This window comes from Anguilla anguilla, chromosome 17 (genome assembly GCF_013347855.1).
Source record: "Anguilla anguilla isolate fAngAng1 chromosome 17, fAngAng1.pri, whole genome shotgun sequence".
In the NCBI taxonomy this organism is placed as follows: Eukaryota; Metazoa; Chordata; class Actinopteri; order Anguilliformes; family Anguillidae; genus Anguilla; species Anguilla anguilla.
The window spans coordinates 26,451,283-26,474,335 of NC_049217.1; the positions used below are offsets into that span (position 1 = coordinate 26,451,283).

The 23,053-nt window shown below is 44.3% G+C and overlaps 1 protein-coding gene across 1 annotated transcript; it reads left to right on the plus strand.

Moving 5' to 3' along the window:
- Window positions 1-375: 375 nt before the first annotated feature.
- Window positions 376-17,367, plus strand: LOC118217162 (serine/arginine repetitive matrix protein 2). Its single transcript, XM_035398984.1, has 16 exons — window positions 376-685; window positions 1,569-1,704; window positions 2,121-2,236; window positions 2,780-2,980; window positions 3,174-3,321; window positions 3,439-3,644; window positions 4,036-4,236; window positions 4,440-4,590; window positions 4,708-4,913; window positions 5,501-5,701; window positions 5,908-6,055; window positions 6,173-6,378; window positions 6,999-7,471; window positions 15,447-15,523; window positions 16,810-16,882; window positions 17,346-17,367. Exons 1-16 carry the CDS (start codon window positions 629-631, stop codon window positions 17,365-17,367), a joined length of 2,622 nt encoding a protein of 873 aa, XP_035254875.1. The 5' UTR covers window positions 376-628.
- The last annotated feature ends 5,686 nt before the right edge of the window (window positions 17,368-23,053 follow it).

The following is a 23,053-nucleotide window of genomic DNA, read 5'->3' on the forward strand; positions in this document are numbered from 1 at the left end:
CAGGTGTCTCTTCTTTCACTCTGCATTAACGTTTCTCCAGGAATTAGGTACAAGAAGTACGCGAAGTATACAAATTATGTGCACGAAGAAGAAGAAGAAGGTTAGTAGGTCTGTGTGATATAAGATTATTTAGTACCGCTTTGCTTTCGGCAACCTGCGCCAAAACAACCTACGCACGAGTAATCAAATGCCATGCAGTGCCCAAACCAAAAACTGCATAATAATAATAATAATAATAATAATGAAAATATCCATATCCACAGGAAGGGATAATCTTTTCATCAGGGATTAGTGATACTAATATTAAGATAGGAGGTTTCGTCTGGGGCAATGGATGAGCGCCGTTTAATACTGGGTTGCTTAAGACCCTTTAAAAGCTCTCTCGAGACCGACGGTTTACTAGCCTACTGCACGCGCGAGGGGCATGGTAGTTGTATTTCATATCGCGTTTCTTGGTTTTAATATTTCCGTGCGTCCTTCCATTTCTCTCCTCCTTTATATTTTCGTGGAACGAAGTTGTGCAGCGATACGTGCCAGTTGGATCAACTGTTAGGAAACAACTTTGTTCTCGGTACGTCAATTTTTATATAGCGGACTTCTGCGGCCATCGCTGGTGGGGATTTTAAGAATGACGTCTGTGGAGTCGAAGGCAGAGACGTGGAAGGGAACCGAAGAACTCGCACAGGTTTGTGATGTATACATACACACGACACACGTATGCAAATTAATTTGACCGTGACATTTCACGGGACTTACTCCTGCGGAACCAAAGTAGAGAAGTGTTCTCTCCAGTTCTCAGTTCGTTTTAATTATTAATATACTAATTACTCAAATCATTAATCATGGATTAATTAGACTACAATGTTTGTGTACTTTATTTTCTGCAAAGTTTAGCTTCAAATTTAGCTTCAACAAATTGTAGGCTTCAATCAGCCCTTCACCTTAATTGATAAAGAATAACGAATTGTTAAATGGGGTGACAATAAGTAATTGAACAACTAAATTAAAACGGCAAGTAACTTTGCCAGACCATCCGTTTCTCTTGGATTCTTGAGTTTTTCTGGGATGGGGTATATGGCCCCATTCTAACATGCTCGTATTAACCGTAGCTTGGTGTATTTGCCGGTCTTGGATGGATATACGCTCATGTTAGTAGCTGACAGGTAAGGATGTGTAGGCCCGTGTCCAATGGCACCTTTTTGAAGAGCAGGTTGATTTCTGATTGGCTGCATGAAGCTGCTGCCATATCTGCTGCAGTACATGTGCCTGCCTGATTTATCACTTGCACCTTACCTTGCCTCACTGGCTGAATAACGACTGGTTTCAGTAATTTGATGCATTTGAAACGCCAATAGATTAAAGCAAATTCGGTGACTTTCCTTTGACATTTCCCTGCTGTATCTTCATACACGTTCATACAGGAAAGTGTTTCAGTTTTTTGCCTTGGCTATTTAGCATTTATAAAGGCCAGAAGGAAAGAAGCTGAATATAAACTGAGCGCTGATGAGCTTTCCCTTGCCTTGTTCTTGTTTAGTTGATGTGTTGCAATTCATGCTGTTGTCCAGCAGGGGGTGGCTGAGAGCACCGTGGAACTGCTGGAGCTGCTCAGCCATGTGCAGGGAGGGCGCATGGACGAGCAACGCTGCCTTTTTGACCCCAAGAAGATCCCCTGTACCCCGAAACACACGGATGCAACAAAACCTGGTCAGTACTATCTCACCCCAGCGCCCCCCCCCCCCCCCCCCCCCCTTTCAAATACTCATCCCATGCACACTTATTTACCATTTCCAATCAGTATTCGTAAAAAACATTTTTACAATTTTTTCTTTTTTTTTTTTGTTCAATAATTTACGAATGTGCCTTTACGGTCATGGCTGTGCCGCCAGCACACCACGAGCAGTGCAGCCGAAGGACATGCACTCTGCGAACGTGTTTGTCCGTGACCGTCAGAGACCGTTTTACCGCTTTAACACTGTGGTACCGATGGAAGCCAGCTGCTGTTCGGAGGAGAAGTACATCTCACTGACCACAACCAGAGCCTGTGTGTGCTAACCATTCCTAGCCCTTCCACTGCCCCGTAAACACACGTGTATGCATCTGCGTTTCTGATTCCTCCCCAGCCGCCGGCTCGGTTGCTAGGCCACAGGCGGTCTCCCGCGGCGATCGGGGGGGACGGGGGCCGACTACAGCTGAGAATGAGACGGACCGCTTGTGCAGCATGGTGTCCAGAGTTCAGGTAGATTTCTCGCCGCTCAGGCGGAGTGCACAGCCGCGTAGGCCGATTGTATTTCAGTGCAGGCACACCTGTAGTACAACGAAGTTAGTCAGCGGCTCATGGCGATTCCTGCTTTTCACCCCTCTGTCATCTGGGATAGGTTCCAGTCCCAGTAATCCGGTATTTTCGTTTGTTTCTTCTCTTCTGTCAATATTGAAAATATCATTCATCACATGAAAACCTGTTTGGGCTGTCAATTGAAAGCACGTACTAAAACTGAATAAATGAGAGGCATCAACTGTAAAGCGCTTTGGATAAAAGCGCTATATAAATGCAGTCCATTTTCCAGTCCATTTGAATGAATGAATAAATAACTACATAAATGAAACAGATTCTTGAACAATATGAGTATACTGCACTGAAGTACAATTGACCTGTAGCACAGTGCTGATTGACTATAGGCAAATTCACTTTCAAACGATACATTGTCTTTACAATTAGTTAATAGAAGTTTTTATCAAATTTATTTTGAAAAATTATGATGGAGTTCTGCATGTTTCTCAGGGCTCCAGGATGGATGAGCAGCGATGCTCTGCACCCCAAATCTTTCTGGCCCCTGGATCCCCTCCCGCTCCCAGGAAGGCTCACTCCAGGCCTGCTTCCCCTACAGCGACCCCCTCCAGCCAGCGCCCACCTGGGTCAGCCTCCCTCAGCCCCACCCCAGATAAAGAGAGAGTTCAGAGGGACGGCCTGCACACAGCTCAGGTGTGTAGAGATTAATATGAATCTGCACAGGTACTGATTCGCTCCTGTATCAGCTCAGTAACATATTCTGTGAGTGCTTTTGTTTATATATCCCAGGGTAGAACTAAATGTGAAATGGCAATGAGCCGACTTGTGATTGGCTGTTTCTTGCCTTGATCTGTGCTCTGATTGGGTGATGTGTAATGCCCAGCAGGGAGTGGCTCCTGGTACGGTGGAGCAGGAGCAGTTTTTCTCCATGCTCAGTCACGTGCAGAGAGGGCGTATGGAGGAGCAACGTTGTGTTTTTGACCCGAACAAGAGGAGCGCCTGTACCCCCAAACACCCTAATACAACAAAATCAGGTCTGTTCCTCGCAGCTCCAAACACTGATACCACACACTCAGGTTAAAACTGTGCCCCAAATCCTAAATACCACCAACATAAGAAATGTATTAATTCATATTTATGTTCCTCTCTAGTCCCCACTCAATCCTCAATGGCAGACATTGATCAACTGTTCAGCATCTTGGCCAGCACTCAGAGCCATCGCCTTGACGACCAGCGTGTGTCACTCAACTTGCTGCCAGGGTTACAGGGAGTCTCTGGCAGTGATCAGGAAGGACGGGGGAAGTCTGTGGCTGGAAAGGAAACCGATGAGCTGTGCAACATGGTGTCCAGACTCCAGGTAAGTCTCTCCTGCACAGGTACAGTGCTGCACTGCACGGATGGTTTCATTGTTTGACATAAGACAAGTGTACTGGATGACAAAAACATGTTACAGAGAAAATATTTCCAAAATATTTCTACAATTTTTATTCGATACCCTCTTCTGTGTGGGCTTCAGCACAGTAGAATGTATGGTTCTTGAGAATAAGACCGGAGACTAATTTCCCCTATGGGAGACAAAAACGAATTACTGGTTCTCAAGAGGATTAATAAATATCTGTTCAATGTGATTATAGTACAGCTAGATTGGTGTTTTTTTACAGGTAAAGCACAGGTAGACTGCAGGCCAGCACAGGTGCAGCACAGGTAGTATGGAACGGTTTTGAGATGGAGTTCTGCATGTTTCTCAGGGCCCCAGGATGGATGAGCAGCGATGCTCTGCACCCCAAATCTTTCTGGCTCCTGGATCCCCTCCCGCTCCCAGGAAGGCTCACTCCAGGCCTGCTTCCCCTACAGCGACCCCCTCCAGCCAGCGCCCACCTGGGTCAGCCTCCCTCAGCCCCACCCCAGATAAAGAGAGAGTTCAGAGGGATGGCCTGCACACTGCTCAGGTGTGTAGAGATTAATATGAATCTGCACAGATCCTGATTCGCTCCTGTATCAACTCAGTAACATATTCTGTAAATGTGTTTGTTTATACATCCCATCTTTGTAAGGAAGGGTAGAACTAGGTGTGAAATGGCAATGAGCCGACTTGTGATTGGGTGTTTCTTGCCTTGATCTGTGCTCTGATTGGGTGATGTGTAATTCCCAGCAGGGAGTGGCTCCTGGTACGGTGGAGCAGGAGCAGTTTTTCTCCATGCTCAGTCACGTGCAGAGAGGGCGTATGGAGGAGCAACGTTGTGTTTTTGACCCGAACAAGAGGAGCGCCTGTACCCCCAAACACCCTAATACAACAAAATCAGGTCAGTTCCTCACAGCTCCAAACACCGATACCGCACACTCAGGTTAAAACTGTGCCCCAGATCCTAAATACCACAAACATAAGAAATGTATTAATTCATATTTATGTTCCTCTCTAGTCCCCACTCAGTCCTCAATGGCAGACATTGATCAACTGTTCAGCATCTTGGCCAGCACTCAGAGCCATCGCCTTGATGACCAGCGTGTGTCACTCAACTTGCTGCCAGGGTTACAGGGAGTCTCTGGCAGTGATCAGGAAGGACGGGGGAAGTCTGTGGCTGGAAAGGAAACCGATGAGCTGTGCAACATGGTGTCCAGACTCCAGGTCAGTCTCTCCTGAACAGGTATAGAGCTGCACTGCACAGGTGGACTGTATTTCACTACAGGTAGGACATAGAAGAATACATCCTCTTGAGACCTGCAGAAAAAATAAAGTTTTTTTGACATAAGACAAGTGTATTGGATGACCAAAACATGTTGCATTGAAAATATTTTCTAAAACATTATTTATTTTTTATTGAATGTCCCTTGTAGTGTAGGCTTTATCAAAGTAGAACACATGGTTCTTCCAAATAAGACCAGAGACTTGGGACAAAAAGGAATGATCAGTTCTCAAGAGGATAAATCAACATCAGTTCAATGTGATTATAGCGCAGGTAGACTGTTGTTTTTAGATGCACAGTACCTCATGGACCTGGCTTGTGACTCACTCACACACTCACTCACATTTAGTGGGCTGAAGAGTCTCCACAAGAGGGCGCTATTAGCACTCAAGTCCCTGAATCGTGTTTCGCATCAACGACACTGTGTGCCCTTGTTTTACAAGTAAAGCCCAGGTAGACTGCAGGCCAGCACAGGTGCAGCACAGGTAGTATGGAACGGTTTTGAGATGGAGTTCTGCATGTTTCTCAGGGCCCCAGGATGGATGAGCAGCGATGCTCTGCACCCCAAATCTTTCTGGCTCCTGGATCCCCTCCCGCTCCCAGGAAGGCTCACTCCAGGCCTGCTTCCCCTACAGCGACCCCCTCCAGCCAGTGCCCACCTGGGTCAGCCTCCCTCAGCCCCACCCCAGATAAAGAGAGAGTTCAGAGGGATGGCTTGCACACAGCTCAGGTGTGTAGAGATTAATATTAATCTGCACAGGTACTGATTCGCTCCTGTATCAGCTCAGTAACATATTCTGTGAGTGCTTTTGTTTATATATCCCATGTTTATAAGGAAGGCTGGAACTATGTGTGAAATGGCAATAAGCCAACTTGTGATTGGCTGTTTCTTGCCTTGATCTGTGCTCTGATTGGGTGATGTGTAATTCCCTGCAGGGAGTGGCTCCTGGTACGGTGGAACAGGAGCAGTTTTTCTCCATGCTCAGTCACGTGCAGAGAGGGCGTATGGAGGAGCAACGTTGTGTTTTTGACCCGAACAAGAGGAGCGCTTGTACCCCCAAACACCCTAATACAACAAAATCAGGTCAGTTCCTCACAGCTCCAAACACCGATACCACACACTCAGGTTAAAACTGTGCCCCAAATCCTAAATACCACAAACATAAGAAATGTATTAATTCATATTTATGTTCCTCTCTAGTCCCCACTCAGTCCTCAATGGCAGACATTGATCAACTGTTCAGCATCTTGGCCAGCACTCAGAGCCATCGCCTTGACGACCAGCGTGTGTCACTCAACTTGCTGCCAGGGTTACAGGGAGTCTCTGGCAGTGATCAGGAAGGACGGGGGAAGTCTGTGGCTGGAAAGGAAACCGATGAGCTGTGCAACATGGTGTCCAGACTCCAGGTAAGTCTCTCCTGCACAGGTACAGTGCTGCACTGCACAGGGAGACTGTGAGACTATATTTCACTACATCTATCGATGGCAGTACAATGCAGCTTTAGTGCTGGTAGGCCGGTGGATATTTGTTGGTGAATTCAGAATTCGGCATTTGGCTTTTCAGGCTTTGGGCTTGTCATCGTTGTCCAAGTCCTAGTGAATGGCAAGAATCGCAAATGGCATTAACACCAGGGTTCTTCAAGATTCGCCAAGAAAACGACAGAAAATCATGGGCAATTAGCCGAGCTTCCCTTCCAGTCTTCCGGAATATTTACCCAACGAAGACCGTGTCTTCCATCGACAACTTTAATATTTAAAAATGCCTGCGCTTTATGCTGCGATTTATGCTATTCAGTCTCCCGTAATCTCATTCTGTTGAAAAGTAACTATTTAATTAGTAATGCATTTAAATTAAATCGGTCTCTGGAATTACGCCCTGCTAATCTGATCACTGAAAAATAACTAAAAATAAATTTGGATGTTCGCGTTACCACGGTAAAGGAGTGCAGGCAACGGTACAGTTGGGTGTATGTTACTCTTCGTACTTAGAGTACAGGTGCAGGTCTTGTCTCTTCTGTTTGCTCCAGGGCTGTAGAATCGAGGAGCAGCGATGCTCTCTACCTGTGGCACTGAGTCCAGGGCCCCCCAGATCAGCCTCCATGAGCACGGTTACCCTCGAGTCCACCCTGCACAGACAGGACCAGCTCCTCTCCGCCCCTAACCCTGCCCCGCCCAGGAAGGCCCGATCCAACCCCTCTTCGCCCAAAAAGTCCCGGTCCAGACCCGCCTCTCCCAGCCGGGCCACGCCCAGGAAGTCCCGGTCCAGACCCAACTCTCCCAGCCGGGCCACGCCCAGGAAGTCCCGGTCCAGACCCAACTCTCCCAGCCGGGCCACGCCCAGGAAGTCCCGGTCCAGACCCCAGTCCCCAAACGCGGCGCAGCACGTCAGCAGCCCCATAGGCCCCGAGGACGACTGCTTCTCCCTCATCCACAGGGTCCACGCGGCGCAGCTGCACAGGGCAGGAGGAGACGCGGGGGCCCACGGAAGAGAGGGGGGGAAGCCGGAGAGAGGAGGGGAGAAACGGGCGGGAGGGGAGGGAGGGAAAAGAGAAGGAAAGACAGCAGGAGCAGTGCAGAAAGAGAGAAGGGGCAAAGAGGAGGTGAGAAAAGAGAAGAAAGGAGTTGTGAAGAATAAATAGACGCGGCGCTGTGGCAGGATTCCTGCCCTAGTGCAGCCATCTTGGCGCATCAAATGGCTGAAGTTGGCACGAGGTCCAGTCGTAGATTCTAGAGTAGAAGACTGAAATTTATGTTGTTTATTATTTTGAATATTTCAGTAAAATACTGTAAAGTTTCAGCTGGGTTATTGTAGTTTGAATGAACCTTTATTTATTTTCTTATTTATTTAAATTAGTATATACAATCTGATGTTTTTTTTTCATGAACAGCTTGTGCTATTTAACACATTAACGCTGAAAAATATTCCTGTTAGAGAAGGATCTGTCTGTTGAATGAAGACATGTGCACAGATAAGAGCAAGATGCCCTGGCATTGCAACATTTTTCGTAATTAATATTTACTCACTGTAATTTTTTTTTGTTCAGTGTACCTGTACGTTAATGGTCCAGCTACTGTTTCTCAAAGATAAAAATTATTTCCAGAGATTATATATTTGCTGAATAATAATGTTAAAAGATGCATTTTGTGTAATTTTGTTTGGGTTATTATTTTTGCGTTCAGTATTTACTCATGCTGCTTAGGAAACCTGGATAAAAAAAGTTAAGTTTTGTTCCTGTTGACAGATTCTGCTGTTGGAGTAGAGTTTTAAAAAAAGCGTGTTTTTGGACTTTGTCACGGTCTTCTGACAAATGTATCAAAGTAATTGAAAGAAAAATTGTAATAATAAAATCCTCTCAAAATAATGACATCACATTTATTGGTATGAAACCTTTTCCTTTTCTTTTGAAAATAATAATAATGATAATAATAATAACAATAATAATAATAATAATAATAATAATAAGAAGAAGAAGAAGAATTGCAGCCCACCGTGAAGTGGACCATGTCCAGTTCCCATCTTAATTTGAAATGGCCAATCATCTGCAACCGCAGCTGCGTTCATGCGCCAACCCCGTGACGATTCCGGAGAGTGAAAACATCCACGGTGCTCCTCCAAAAAACCTGTGGTGTCGCCCGCCGTTTATTTTCACACCACGGGTTACCCCCCAAGCTCACGGAGAGCAGAGTCGGAGGAAGACCTTTCCACAGCTTTAGCATGCAGTCCACAGTGGCCTGATCCACCAGCAAGCTGGGGGTTGCTAGGAGCCGATGACGAACGCAGACCCCTAACTGATTCAACTTTCCCATGCCCTGGGCGACAAAATCGCCAACTGCACTTTGCCCCATGGAGCTACTGGCTACATAGTTTTTGTGGCCGCCACATTTAAATTTTTGTTGGCGGTATGGTTAGATACATTATTAATGAAACAATGATCACTAATGCCAACACGCCAAGCATGAATCCACAGGGCACTAGGTCTCATCAACCTTTTATTCCATCACATCAACTTTGAGAAAAACCTTTGCTTTACAAAATAAATGCGAAATGAACAGATTTGGAATCGCCATTACGGTAACACTGACATTACTGCATCCTCAAAGATATTACAGTCACAGTTCACACTGCAAGTACACCCACCCTATCATTTCTGCAGCCAGGAGGTGATTACTGCAGCACTCATTAATACGCTAACATTTTATTTCTTTTATAGACACACTGGTAAAAAGATGCAGTCTAGAGGGGCTGAAAATTCCAATGCAATTTAAAAAAAACTAGAATGCTACAGAGAAATGGATGTGAGTTGTGGAATTTCACAAATGATGTAACAATTAAAAATATAGCTGCAAGCAGCGATGAGGGGGCCAAGCAGTCCAGCAGGGCAGAGTCACCATGGCAACTTGATCAGATCATGTTAAAAGCGTGGCTGTAAGCACTGATAGCAAGTTTTATGTCAATCGACCAAAGATTGAGTGTAATTGAGATATGAGCTCACGTCCTGTTTGGGTCATTTGCCTTTGATTTGGCTGTAATGGATGAACGTTTTTGAAAATCAAAAATGCATCAGAGAACATTTTTGAAGGTTGGCCCGAAGACGATTTGTGCCAAGTTGGTGAAGATTGGGCAAACTTTGTGGCCTGTGAAAAATGTGTAAACCTTTCAATAAAATCCAATATGGCAGCCACATCAATTAGGTTGGCATGAAAAGTTGCCATGTCTCGGCCTTGGGACCTCTCACGGTATCACCAGACATGAGAATATTTTTTTTTTAAGTAAATACATCACCAGTTATTAGCCAAAATGAATTTTTGCTTATTGCAGCGCCCCCCAGTGGTCAAATGATGGAATGTTTTTGTGCTTCCTCAAAATGGGATCCTGAGTCCATGTACCAAGTTTTGTTTAGATACATCGAAGCATTGCTGAGTTATGACCTCACTTCCTGTTTGGCGGCTTCGCCGCCATTTTCGATTGACTGTAATGGATGCTTTTGTCTCTGCCTTGGGGTTTCCAAAGATACAACCACACATTTGCTTTTTTAAGGCAAACACATCAACAGTTATTGGGCAAAACACATTTTTAATTATTGCGGCGCCCCCCAGTGGTCAAATAGCATGTCTTTTTGCACGTCCTCAGGAAGGGGTACTGAGTCTATCTACCAAGTTTGGTGTCGATACATGAAAGCATTGCTGAAATGTGAGCTCGCTTCCTGTTTGGCAACTTCGACGCTGATTTCGTTTGGCTGTGACGGACGATCGCTTTCAAAAATAAAAAATCCCTCTGATAACTTTTATGAGGCTTGGTCTGAACATCATCTGTGTCCAATTTGGAGAAGATTGGACAAAATGTAATGTAATGTAAATTTGTGGCCAGTGAAAATTTTTAAAACGTTTTCAGAAAATCCAATATGGCGGAAATTGATGTCAATGGGTAAACACCCTAGCCAGAAGAAAAAGATGATGATGATGAATGATAGGATAAGGTAGAAACACAATGCGTGCCTAGGCAGCTTTGCTGCTTGATCCCCAATTGCACAAACATGCTAACTATTTACTGAGTGCTTAGGTCCCAAACAGAAATTACCTACGTCACTGATAATCTCACTTGACTGGGTGTGATTTACCTCAGGTCACCTTAACTGAAAGAAGTTACTAAATAAAAATGAAATCGAAAGGAGTGATTCAAATAACAATGAAAACTTTTATTTAGGTTCCCCCCCTCATGCCCTGGGGCAGATACTGAATATATACACGAGAACAAGCTCCCAATCTCCCTCTTCCCATTAGCTACCCAACTGACAAGCTAACTTGCCAACCATTAGCTATGCACCAGCCTACAGGACTCCAGACTAACTTTTTACATTGGTGGCACTGGTCACCATTCTGGAGTGACGACACCAAAAAAAAAAAAAACTGAATGACGTGAATGCGTATAAAAGGTGCCAACCAATAGCAAACGTCCCATCCACTCCCTCTTGCCTCCTCTGTTTTTGAGAGGCAAGAGGGAGATCAAAATATAAAAAGAGTAATTGGTTGAAATAAACCATTACCAAATCTCAGTATCATTTAAAAAATATTTTTTATCTCTTCTTTTGAAAAAATCCATTATTGAAACTCTGATTAAAATGCTTCAACAGCGACACCTGCAGGGCAGGCAAGAGGGGAAAGGGCAGTCTGTGTGAAGTGGTGGTGGGGGGCAGAGGAGGACGGGCTCCTGCTGTCCTCCTTAGGGCGGGATCTCTTATATCAACAGTAACTAGAAATGTGATTAAACGTTGCCATCAATTGTGAAATTGGACATTGAAAAGGGGAGGGGATGTAACAACAATTCAAAATCGAAAGAATAATGTTGCTGTTTAAACTGCTTTAGAATGCTGGATTCTGTAGCGCATTGATTTTAGAACTGTTAAAAGTCTGAGGTGTCCCTTTACTGAGAAATAATGCCCACCCTTGGACAAATCAGAATCGAGTATTCAGCCAAGCCGTTGTATATACTGTATTTACTGAGTGCTTAGGTCCCAAACAGAAATCACCTACGTCACTGACAATCTCACCTGACTGGGTGCGATTCACCTCAGGTCACCTTAACTGAATGAAGTTACTAAATAAAAATGAAATCGAAAGGAGTGTATGACGATTTCTGTGCAGGGTATTGTTCCCGTCCTAACATTCCTTGCATTCCTGCAGGATTACCACGGTGATCTGTTTCACCTGTTGGTTGCTCACATCTTCCGCTGATTACCAGCCACACCTGTGGCTGGGTATTTAAAGTGTCAGTAGGCGGTGGAACGGTGCTTCAGTGTAACGTGTATTGCTCTAGCCAGTTCCCTGTCTCTTTTTTGAGCAAGGTTTCAGTATTTTAGGAACCAAGGAATTACAAAGAATTCAGACTTCAGTTTTTTTTGGGGAAAAAGCTATTAGGACGGTATTTGTCCAGATTCTGAGGTTGGCGGTTTTTAGGGGTTATTGTGTCACCTTCGGGGCACAAATCTTTCCGCCTCTTACTAACCAGTTTTCCCCTGGGCTTAGTTGGCCTCAGAACGTCTTCTGTTTGTTTGTGAAAAGACATTTTCTTTTTCTCAGCTTCGGTTCGAAGTCGTTTATTGTTCTTTATTTCTCGTTTCCCTGTTCCTTTATTTTTTTATACTCCTTCTTCCTCAGTTACCTGTTTAGGTGTTTATTATTCATTATTTGGGATACGTCCCTTAGGAGTATAGCACCCCCTTCTTATTTTGTCTCTCACGAGACTTAGTGGTTACTGGAGTGCCCTTCGGTAACTTATAGATCCCCTGTTTGGTCGCGTCTGGTCTTCACACTTCTCCTCCCTCACAGAGTGATTCAAATAACAATGGAAACTTTTATTTAGGTTCCCCCCCTCATGCCTTGGGGCAGATGCTGAATATATACACGAGAACAAGCTCCCAATCTCCCTCTTCCCATTAGCTACCCAACTGACAAGCTAACTTGCCAACCACTAGCTATGCACCAGCCTACAGGACTCCAGACTAACTTTTTACATTGGTGGCACTGGTCACACCTCTGTCTGTGATGAGTTCTGGAGTGACGACACCAAAAAAAAACAAAAAAACAGAATGACGTGAATGCCTATAAAAGGTGCCAACCAATAGCAAATGTGCCATCCACTCACCTGAACATCTGACAGGTAAGTGCAGCGGTAAGTGCTTCCTCAAAATGGGATCCTGAGTCCATGCACCAAGTTTTGTTTTGATACATCGAAGCATTGCTGAGTTATGACCTCACTTCCTGTTTGGCGGCTTCGCCGCCATTTTCGATTGACTGTAATGGATGCTTTTGTCTCTGCCTTGGGGTTTCCAAAGATACAACCACACATTTGCTTTTTTAAGGCAAACACATCAACAGTTATTGGGCAAAACACATTTTTACTAATTGCAGCGCCCCCCCAGTGGTCAAATAGCAAGTCTTTTTGCACGTCCTCAGAAAGGGGTACTGAGTCTATCTACCAAGTTTGGTGTCAATACATGAAAGCGTTGCTGAAATGTGAGCTCGCTTCCTGTTTGGCAACTTCGACGCCGATATTGTTTGGCTGTGACGGACGATCGCTTTCAAAAATAAAAAATCCATCTGATAACTTTTATGAGGCTTGGTCTGAACATCATCTGTGCCCAATTTGGAGAAGATTGGACAAAATGTAATGTAATGTAAATTTGTGGCCTGTGAAAAGTTTTAGAACGTTTTCAAAAAATCCAATATGGCGGAAAATCCAATATGGCGGAAATTGACGTCAATGGGGTAAATCCCCAATGACACACACATGCTAACTATTTACTGAATGCTTAGGTCCCAAACAGAAATCACCTACGTCACTGACAATCTCACCTGACTGGGTGCGATTCACCTAAGGTCACCTTAACTGAATGAAGTTACTAAATAAAAATGAAATCGAAAGGAGTGTGTGACGGTTTCTGTGCAGGGTATTGTTCCCGTCCTAACATTCCTTGCATTCCTGCAGGATTACCACGGTGATCTGTTTCACCTGTTGTTTGCTCACATCTTCCACTGATTACCAGCCACACCTGTGGAATGAAAGGACATTTTCTTTTTCTCAGCTTCGGTTCGAAGTTGTTTATTGTTCTTTATTTCTCGTTTCCCTGTTCCTTTATTTTTTTATACTCCTTCTTCCTCAGTTACCTGTTTAGGGGTTTATTATTCATTGTTTGGGATACGTCCCTTAGGAGTATAGCACCCCCTTCTTATTTTGTCTCTCACGAGACTCAGTGGTTACTGGAGTGCCCTTCGGTAACTTATAGATCCCCTGTTTGGTCGCGTCTTCACACTTCTCCTCCCTCACAGAACACTCAAGCCAAATGGAAGTACCAGCAACCATTGGCCTGGATCAGGCGCGTTACGGCTCAACAAGCCGTCCTGACGGCCCATACAGAGGGGCTAACAATGTTGCACAGTCAACAAGTAAACACCACTACACAACAGGCAGAGCTGTGTAAGTGTTTGGCCCTACAAGAGGAGGCGTCACGCCGCCAGGAAGCTACAATGACCGGCCTGCTAGAGATCATGGGTCGCCAGCAGGTGGCTTCCGAGGAGTTTAGGCGATGTTTCGAGGAACACCGGGTCCGGGTAGAGGAAGAGCGACGTCTTGAACGCGAGGAGACAAGGCGTTTCCAAACTGAGTTTCTTCGGAGACTCGATGCTCGCGCTCCCAGTACACAAGCACAATCCTTTCCTTCCCAGACATACACACCGGCACTCACAAGTAATCAGGAACCTAAACTTCAGCTCCCTGCTCAGTTCGAAGGTGAATCCGGCAAATGCCGGGGGTTCATAACACAATGTTTTATACAGTTTAGAGCTCATCCTTCACAATATGCTATGGACAAATCAAGGGTGGCGTTTATTGTTAGTCTCTTTAAGGGTCAAGCCCTGGCCTGGGCTGACCCACTTTTTTCGTTCAAACTCGCCCATAATGACAAGTTCAGACCGCCTCATTGAGAAGATGGAAAGGGTGTTTGGCCATGATGTTACGGACAGCGAGGCGGACACTAGGTTAACCCGTCTTCGGCACGGAAGGAATAGTGTCGCAGAATTTTCTATAGCATTCCGATCGTTAGCCGGCGAATCAGGCTGGCCCGAACTACCGCTTATGACTCTATTTTACCAACGCCCTGTCAGATCCAGTCAGGGATCCACTGGCTGTGAGTGAGCCACCCGCTACTTTCGAGGCATTGGTTGCGAGAGCTATCCGCATCGATCACCGGGTTAGGGAACGAGAGAGAGAGAGAAGGATGAAAGGAGAGGTCGAACGACCCCTTACGTCGCACCTCTCTTGGATACCCCCATTTTCTCCACTCGTTCCCAAGACTCGGGAATTAGGTCGGAACCTACGTAGGTGGACAGTGTGGACGTTCACCTGGATTCTGATTTCCGATCGAGAACCAAGAGATGCAACTATTGCAAACAGATAGGGCACCGCATAAAGAGTTGTCCAGTGCTGGCAGCAAAAGATCAGTCTCGTCGGTGAAGCGTAGGCCACTGGCGAGACGTGAGTTATCGGTCTTTCGCACCTGTATCCCCGTTGAACTCTCCTGGAATAAACAGATCATTAACACTAATGCATTTTTAGATTCAGGCGCAGTGGATTGTTTTATTGACACTAAATGGGCAAAGAAACGCGGATTACCTGTGCGTCTATTGCCACAGCCTCGGGTGATTACTGCGCTTGATGGTCGTCCCTTAGGCACAGGCCAAGTGGAAAGAACCACCGCTTTCATTCAGATGCGCATTCCTTTTGGTGAACATATGGAGCGTATTAGATTTTTTTTGGTGGTATTGCCTACCTTTCCCCTTGTGTTGGGGCATTCCTGGTTAGTTAGGCATAAACCTTATATCAACTGGGGGGGGACTGGGGAGGCCATCCTTCAGTGGGGTTTGGAATGCGTGTCTCACTGTCAGCAGGAGACTACGCAGGCTCCTGGGGTTTGTTCTAGTTCCCAACCCAGTTTTGATTACTGTGATGAGGAGACCGTTACTCCCATCAGTCAGTTTGAGGTGTCGCCCCCTTCAGGTAGGGAGGAGGGCCTAGTCTGGGATCCATGTTTTGACTCTTTCTCTCCTTGCGATTACGTCACACAGAGGAATTCTCGGGTGAGGGGTGTTCTTTTAAAAGCCGTAGCGAACAAGATACGGCAGATGAAATGGAATATCCTTATTCTGCCAGTATGGAGGATCTTGTTGCAGTGGGTACGGTCACTATTCCGTTACCAGTCAATGTCCCCGACGATTATGTAGATCTTGCGGAGGCATTTAGTGAGCAAGAGGCCACTACTTTACCTCTGCACAGATCGTATGATTGTGCTATCGAATTGTTTCCTGGTTCGGTCCCACCAAGGGGTTCCTTATATTCTTTATCTATTCCCGAGAGCGAGGCTATGAGGCAATACATTCAAGAGTCTCTGGCCAATGGTTTTATTCGACCCTCCACTTCGCCGACAGGGGCAGGGTTTTTTTTTTTTAAGAAAAAGGACGGGAGTCTGCGACCCTGTATAGATTACAGAGGTCTTAATAATATCACGGTCAAGAACCGCTACCCCTTACTCTTTATGAATTCGGCTTTTGAACGTCTCCAGGGGGCAACTATATTCACCAAATTCGACTTCGGAATGCCTATAATTTAGTGCGAATAAGAGAAGAAGCCGAGTGGAAAACGGCATTTAACACACATAACGGCCATTTTGAATATTTAGTCATACCATTCGGTCTCACGAACGCCCCAGCGGTATTTCAGGCCTTAGTCAATGACGTACTTAGGGAGATGTTGGAGAGATTTGTGTTTGTCTATTTAGATGACATTTAAATCTTTTCCAACACTCCTGCTGAGCATGTCAGTCATGTCAGGCAGGTTTTGAAATGCCTTTTGGAGGCTGAACTGTTCGTGAAGGCAGAGGAATGCCTATTCCACGCCAAATCTGTCTCTTTTTTGGGGTTTATCGTTTCTGAGGGAACTATTAAAATGGACCCCGATAAAATCTCCGTGGTTAAGAATTGGCCCCCACCCACATCGGTTAAACAGGTGCAGCGGTTTTTGGGATTCGCCAACTTTTACAGGCGTTTCATTCGCAATTTTAGCGCAGTAGTCGCACCGATCACCACACTGACCAAAATGGAGGCCAGTGTTCGTTTTGCTTGGACATCCAAAACCGGGTTTTAAAGTCTATGTTCTGTTCTGAGCCCATTCTCATCACGCCTAACCCGGCACTTCCATTCGTGGTGGAGGTGGATGCCTCTGAGCTTGGTCCCCGTTAGATAACAAGGTGCACCCGTGTGCATATTTCTCGCGGTCTCTTTCCCCAGCGGAGAGGAATTATGATGTCGGGGATCATGAAGTTGTGGCAGTCAAGCTGGCTCTGGAGGAGTGGCGGCATTGGTTGGAGGGGGCGGAACATGTAGCACAGTGGGTAAGGAACTGGGCTTGTAACCGAAAGGTCGCAGGTTTGATTCCCGGGTAAGAACACTGCCGTTGTACCCTTGAGCAAGGTACTTAACCGGAATTGCTTCAGTATATATCCAGCTGTATAAATGGATACAATGTAAAAATGCTATGTAAAAAGTTGTGTAAGTCGCTCTGGATAAGAGCGTCTGCTAAATGCCTGTAATATGACATCCTTTTACGGTCTGGACAGATCATAAAAACCTGGAGTTTATTCAGAGAGCTAAGAGACGGAATTCGCGGCAGGGTCGCTGGTCTCTGTTTTTTGCCCGATTTAATTTTATCCTTACTTATCGTCTGGGTTCAAAAAATATCAAACCTGACGCCGTGTCTAGAATCTATGACCAATCAGACGACAACCGCTCCCCAGAACCCATTGTTCCCTCCACTCTGATTGTAGCTCCTGCTATGTGGAGGATTGAGTCAGTGGTTCAGAAGGCTCAAAGGTCTGAGCCGGATCCAGGTGGAGGTCCGTCAAACTGTCTCTTTGTCCCTGCTAGGGTACGCGCCCAGGTGTTGCGTTGGGGACATTCCACGCATCTGACTTGTCACCCGGGTGTCCACAGATTCAAGGATTTTTTATCCCGGCGATTTTGGTGGCCTGGCATGGAGAGGGATGTGCGGGAGTATGTTTCGGCCTGCTCGGTTTGCGCTCGGAACAAGGGTTCTTGCATTCCACCGTCGGGTCTTTTACGTCCCTTGCCCGTTCATAGTCGTCCTTGGAGTCACATAGCACTGGACTTTATCACTGGGCTGCCACCCTCTGATGGCAACACTGCCATCTTAGTCGTCGTGGATAGATTCTCGAAGGTGGCTCATTTTATAGCGATTTCGTTTGTCTGTGACGGATGATCGCTTTCAAAAATAAAAAATCCATCTGATAACTTTTATGAGGCTTGGTCTGAACATCATCTGTGCCCAATTTAGAGAAGATTGGACAAAATGTAATGTAATGTAAATTTGTGGCCTGTGAAAATTTTTACAACTTTTTCAGAAAATCCAATATGGCAAATTGACATCAATGGGTGCATTGAACTCGGCTTGATCCAAGGAATCCAATGGTACCTCATTTTTAAAAATCGGGCGTACAGCTCAAAACATGCATGCATAAACGTACCTCCAAGTTTGACCCATTGGTGGCGCTAGAGTGCTCAAGGAGGAGACATGTATCTTGGTAAAAAGAATCATGAAACTGTCCCCAATCAGTGTGCCAAATTTCAAAACTTTTTACCATACAGTTTTAGGGGCTGCTATAAACACCCTAGCCAGAAGAAAAAGATGATGATGATGAATGATAAGATGAGCAGCTTTGCTGCTTGATCCCCAATGACACAAACATGCTAACTATTTACTGAGTGCTTAGGTCCCAAACAGAAATTACCTACGTCACTGACAATCTCACCTGACTGGGTGTGATTCACCTCAGGTCACCTTAACTGAAAGAAGTTACTAAATAAAAATCGAAAGGAGTGATTCAAATAACAATGGAAACTTTTATTTAGGTTCCCCCCCTCATGCCCGGGGGCAGATGCTGAATATCTACACGAGAACAAGCTCCCAATCTCCCTCTTCCCATTAGCTACCCAACTGACAAGCTAACTTGCCAACCACTAGCTATGCACCAGCCTACAGGACTCTAGACTAACTTTTTATATTGGTGGCACTGGTCCCCACCCACAAAAAAAAACAAAAAAAAAACAGAATGACATGAATGCCTATAAAAGGTGCCACCCAATAGCAAACGTCCCATCCACTCACCTGAACATCGGACAGGCAGCAACTTCTGTATTTCAGCTTAAGTTCCAACTAAGAACAAGCAACTTCACAGAAGATGAACTTGATTACAGAAATACTTTGAGTAGGGTGGTGAAGTTTAATTCGGTTTAAGCCGCGACCGCTCTCTCTTCGGTTTCGGTGCCAAACCAAATTCCGTATGGTCACAACCCAGGTATGTTTGCTCTCTCCTTCTTTTTTATATTTTATTCTACGATTTCATTGGTATTGTTATTATTATTATTATTACTACTGTTATTATCACCATTCAATTGATTGATTGTTTATTGAATAGGATGAGAGAGTAACAAACAGGAACAAAGAATCTCACTGGGGGGAGGGGCAGGGCAACTTCACAGAATATGAACTTGATTACAGAAATACTTTGAGTAGTGTGGTGAAGTTTAATTTGGTCATTTTCTAGGCCGTACACCTCAGACCCCAGAATTCAGCTGAAGGCTAATTTGGCTTAAGCCACGACCGCTCTCTCTTTTGGGTTTTGGTGCCAAACCACAGTCCGTACGGTCACAACCCAGGTATGTTTGCTCTCTCCTTCTGTTTTTTTTTTTTTAATTCTACGATTTCATTGGTATTGTTATTATTATTATTATTACTACTGTTATTATCATCATTCAATTGATTGATTGTTTATTGAATAGGATGAGAGAGTAACAAACAGGAACAAAGAATCTCACTGGGGGGGCAACTTCACAGAAGATTAACTTGATTACAGAAATACTTTGAGTAGTGTGGTGAAGTTTAATTTGGTCATTTTCTAGGCCGCACACCTCAAACCCCAGAATTCAGCTGAAGGCTAATTTGGCTTAAGCCACGACCGCTCTCTCTTTTGGGTTTTGGTGCCAAACCACAGTCCGTACGGTCACAACCCAGGTATGTTTGCTCTCTCCTTCTGTTTTTTTTTTGAAATTCTACGATTTCATTGGTATTGTTATTATTATTATTATTACTACTATTATTATCATCATTCAATTGATTGTTTATTGAATAGGATGAGAGAGTAACAAACAGGAACAAAGAATTTCACTGGGGGGAGGGGGGGGGGTAACTTCACAGAAGATGAACTTGTTTACAGAAATACTTTGAGTAGTGTGATGAAGTTTAATTTGGTCATTTTCTAGGCCGCACACCTCAGACCCCAGAATTCAGCTGAAGGCTGATTTGGCTTAAGCCACGACCGCTCTCTCTTTTGGGTTTTGGTGCCAAACCACAGTCCGTACGGTCACAACCCAGGTATGTTTGCTCTCTCCTTCTTTTTTATTTTTTATTCTACGATTTCATTGGTATTGTTATTATTATAATTATTACTAGTGTTATTATCATCATTCAATTGATTGATAGTTTATTGAATAGGATGAGAGAGTAACAAACAGGAACAAAGAATCTCACTGGGGGGAGGGGGGGGGGGGTAACTTCACAGAAGATTAACTTGATTACAGAAATACTTTGAGTAGTGTGGTGAAGTTTAATTTGGTCATTTTCTAGGCCGCACACCTCAAACCCCAGAATTCAGCTGAAGGCTAATTTGGCTTAAGCCACGACCGCTCTCTCTCTTGGGTTTTGGTGCCAAACCACAGTCCGTACGGTCACAACCCAGGTATGTTTGCTCTCTCCTTCTGTTTTATATTTTATTCTACGATTTCATTGGTATTGTTATTATTATTATTACTACTACTGTCATTATCATCATTCAATTGATTGATTGTTTATTGAATAAGATGAGAGAGTAACAAACAGGAACAAAGAATCTCACTGGGGGGAGGGGCAACTTCACAGAAGATGAACTTGATTACAGAAATACTTTGAGTAGTGTGGTGAAGTTTAATTTGGTCATTTTCTAGGCTGCACACCTCAAACCCCAGAATTCAGCTGAAGGCTAATTTGGCTTAAGCCATGACTGCTCTCTCTCTTGGGTTTTGGTACCAAATCACATTCCATACGGTCACAACCCAGGCATGTTTGCTCTCTCCTGTTTTTTATATTTAATTCTACATTTTTATTGCTATTACCATTTTTTTTTGCCAGTATCACCGGCCAGTTTGAAGATGCCATCCCGAAAGCTTCCCCAGAAAGCCCCCAGAAAGCCCAAAGGGCTAAAGAAAGCTGCAGAAGATCCGCTCATAATACCAATGGTAATGTCTCTCTCTTTCTCTCTCTCTCTCTCTGTTTCTGTTTTTTTCTGTCTCCATGTCTCTGTCTCTCTCTCTCTCACACTCTCTCCATCTCTCTGTCTTTGCCTGTCTGTCTGTCTGTCTGTCTGTCTCTCTCTCTCTTTTGGCTTTCTTTTGCATCTGACACATTGGGATGGCAGGTATGCCATCCAGCCAAGTTACGCTTTGGCAGGGCATGCCACATACCTATACAGCACCAAGAGTTTTTTTCAGGGTTCTCCACAGAAATAACCACGTTGCTTTGGAATACAGCTTTGTTAATTTGTCTGAGCTAAGATGGACAATATTTTTATATGAATACTTTTAATGGCAGGCCTAGATTTGAATGAATGACTTATATACAGTGCTTTGTATGAGTGAGTAACTTGGCATTTTTGTACGTTGAAAACATGTTTTTCATTAGATTCAAAAACACTTTAGTGAAGAAGTAACCATTATGAAGCAGTAACACTTGAGTTAACTTGAGCAATAAAGTTATTAACACTTATTTAAATGGCCATGAACGGATTCCCAGATTTACTTATGTTGCTTGTATGCTTGAGCATTTGGATTTCTGCATGTAAAAAAGGACTCCCAATAGTACTCAGCTGCAGACCCACAAAACAAGCCCATTGTTGGGCAAAGCCTGCAGTAGTAATTTGAGGTTTTAGGGCCTTGTTATTATGTAGGTGTCTGAGTCATGAACAGGGTTTGGTACCCAAAACCTGGTAGTTGGCATCAGTTCCCATACAACCAGCAATGTTACGTATCGAACCAAATCGCAAAGCAGAAGTCAGTGCTTAGGTGCCATCTGTAGCTAGTAATAACTTTATACACTCGCTCAGTCAACTCATTAGCAAGCTAGCAAATGTCCAAATCGGTCAAAATGACGAAAGCGAAACTGTGTAAAGTGTGACTGTATTTTACTCACAAGGATTCAGACAATAGGACGTGCTTTTTCCATAAAAAGATATGCTTTAATGTCATAATTTGCTTGTTCTATTAAATAAAGAAGGTAGATGACTGTTTCAGGTTTGAAGAGTGCTGTTTTAGCAGGGGTATCATCAAAATGTGAATGATACCCATCTCTAGTCATGTAACAATATTATGTGGGGTTTGCATGTGAAATGATTGAGAATGGATTTTAGAAATATAAGTTTCCCACAAAAATTTCAAAAGCAATGGTTTAATTTTTAAGGCAACTATTAATTAGAAGCAAGCTGATGTAGCCTTTGAGCTTTTGTGTGATTCTAAAGAGGGATTTGACCCGTTGCTTGTCCAAAGGTCCCATAGGCAAACGTGACACCAGTGAGCCAGTAGCGAACTAACCGTGGGCCCCACAAAGTAAAAAAAGAAAAAAAGAAGTGTACGGTTCTATATGTGTCCATTTTACATGTGTATCCAATGTTTTTATTGCCTGATGTAGCTATATGTCCAATGGGGAGACATATTCTTTGTGAGCCTGGAGCATTTATGATGATGTAATCGGCAGGAAGAACTAAAAAAAAAGTTTGGGACTTTAGAAGTCAGAAGTCAGGTCAGAAGGTGCACAAGTAAATGTTTTTCGGGGCTGAGAGTTTGTGGTGATTGTGGTTATTTCTGTTGGAAACCCTGAAAGTGCTGTATATGTCATGGTTCCATATTCCGTTTGCTACTCGGCGTCATGGTTTGTGCTAATCGACGCCTTTTCATGCAACATGCTAATCGGCTACTCAGGATCCCTGTTGAGGAAACTGAGGAAACTGCATCTCCAAAGTGCCACGTGGTGGAATTGTCATGGTTCTGTCTTTTTGTTTCTATTTTTCCTTTTTGGGGCGCCAGTTGGCGGCACTTCTCAGTTCTTGTATTTCTGTTAATTCCCTCATTGGTTTCCTGTGTTAATTGTATTATTAGCCGCGTTTCCACCAAAATTTTAGTCCCAGGAACTACTTTACCAGGAACTAAAAGGTTCCTTCAGCCCACGGTTGTCTGCGTTTCCACCGCGGTCTAAAGTCCCGCGAAGATTAGGCAAATTAGCCCACTGACATATGAAAAAACGACGTTGTCTTTGGTCCATCTGTCCTATGATTTCTTCTGTAACCCCATACTACCACCGAAGTAGCCTACATTATTTAATAACCGGGACAGCCCAGAGGGGTTTATTCCACTTATATACAAAGGGGTTACC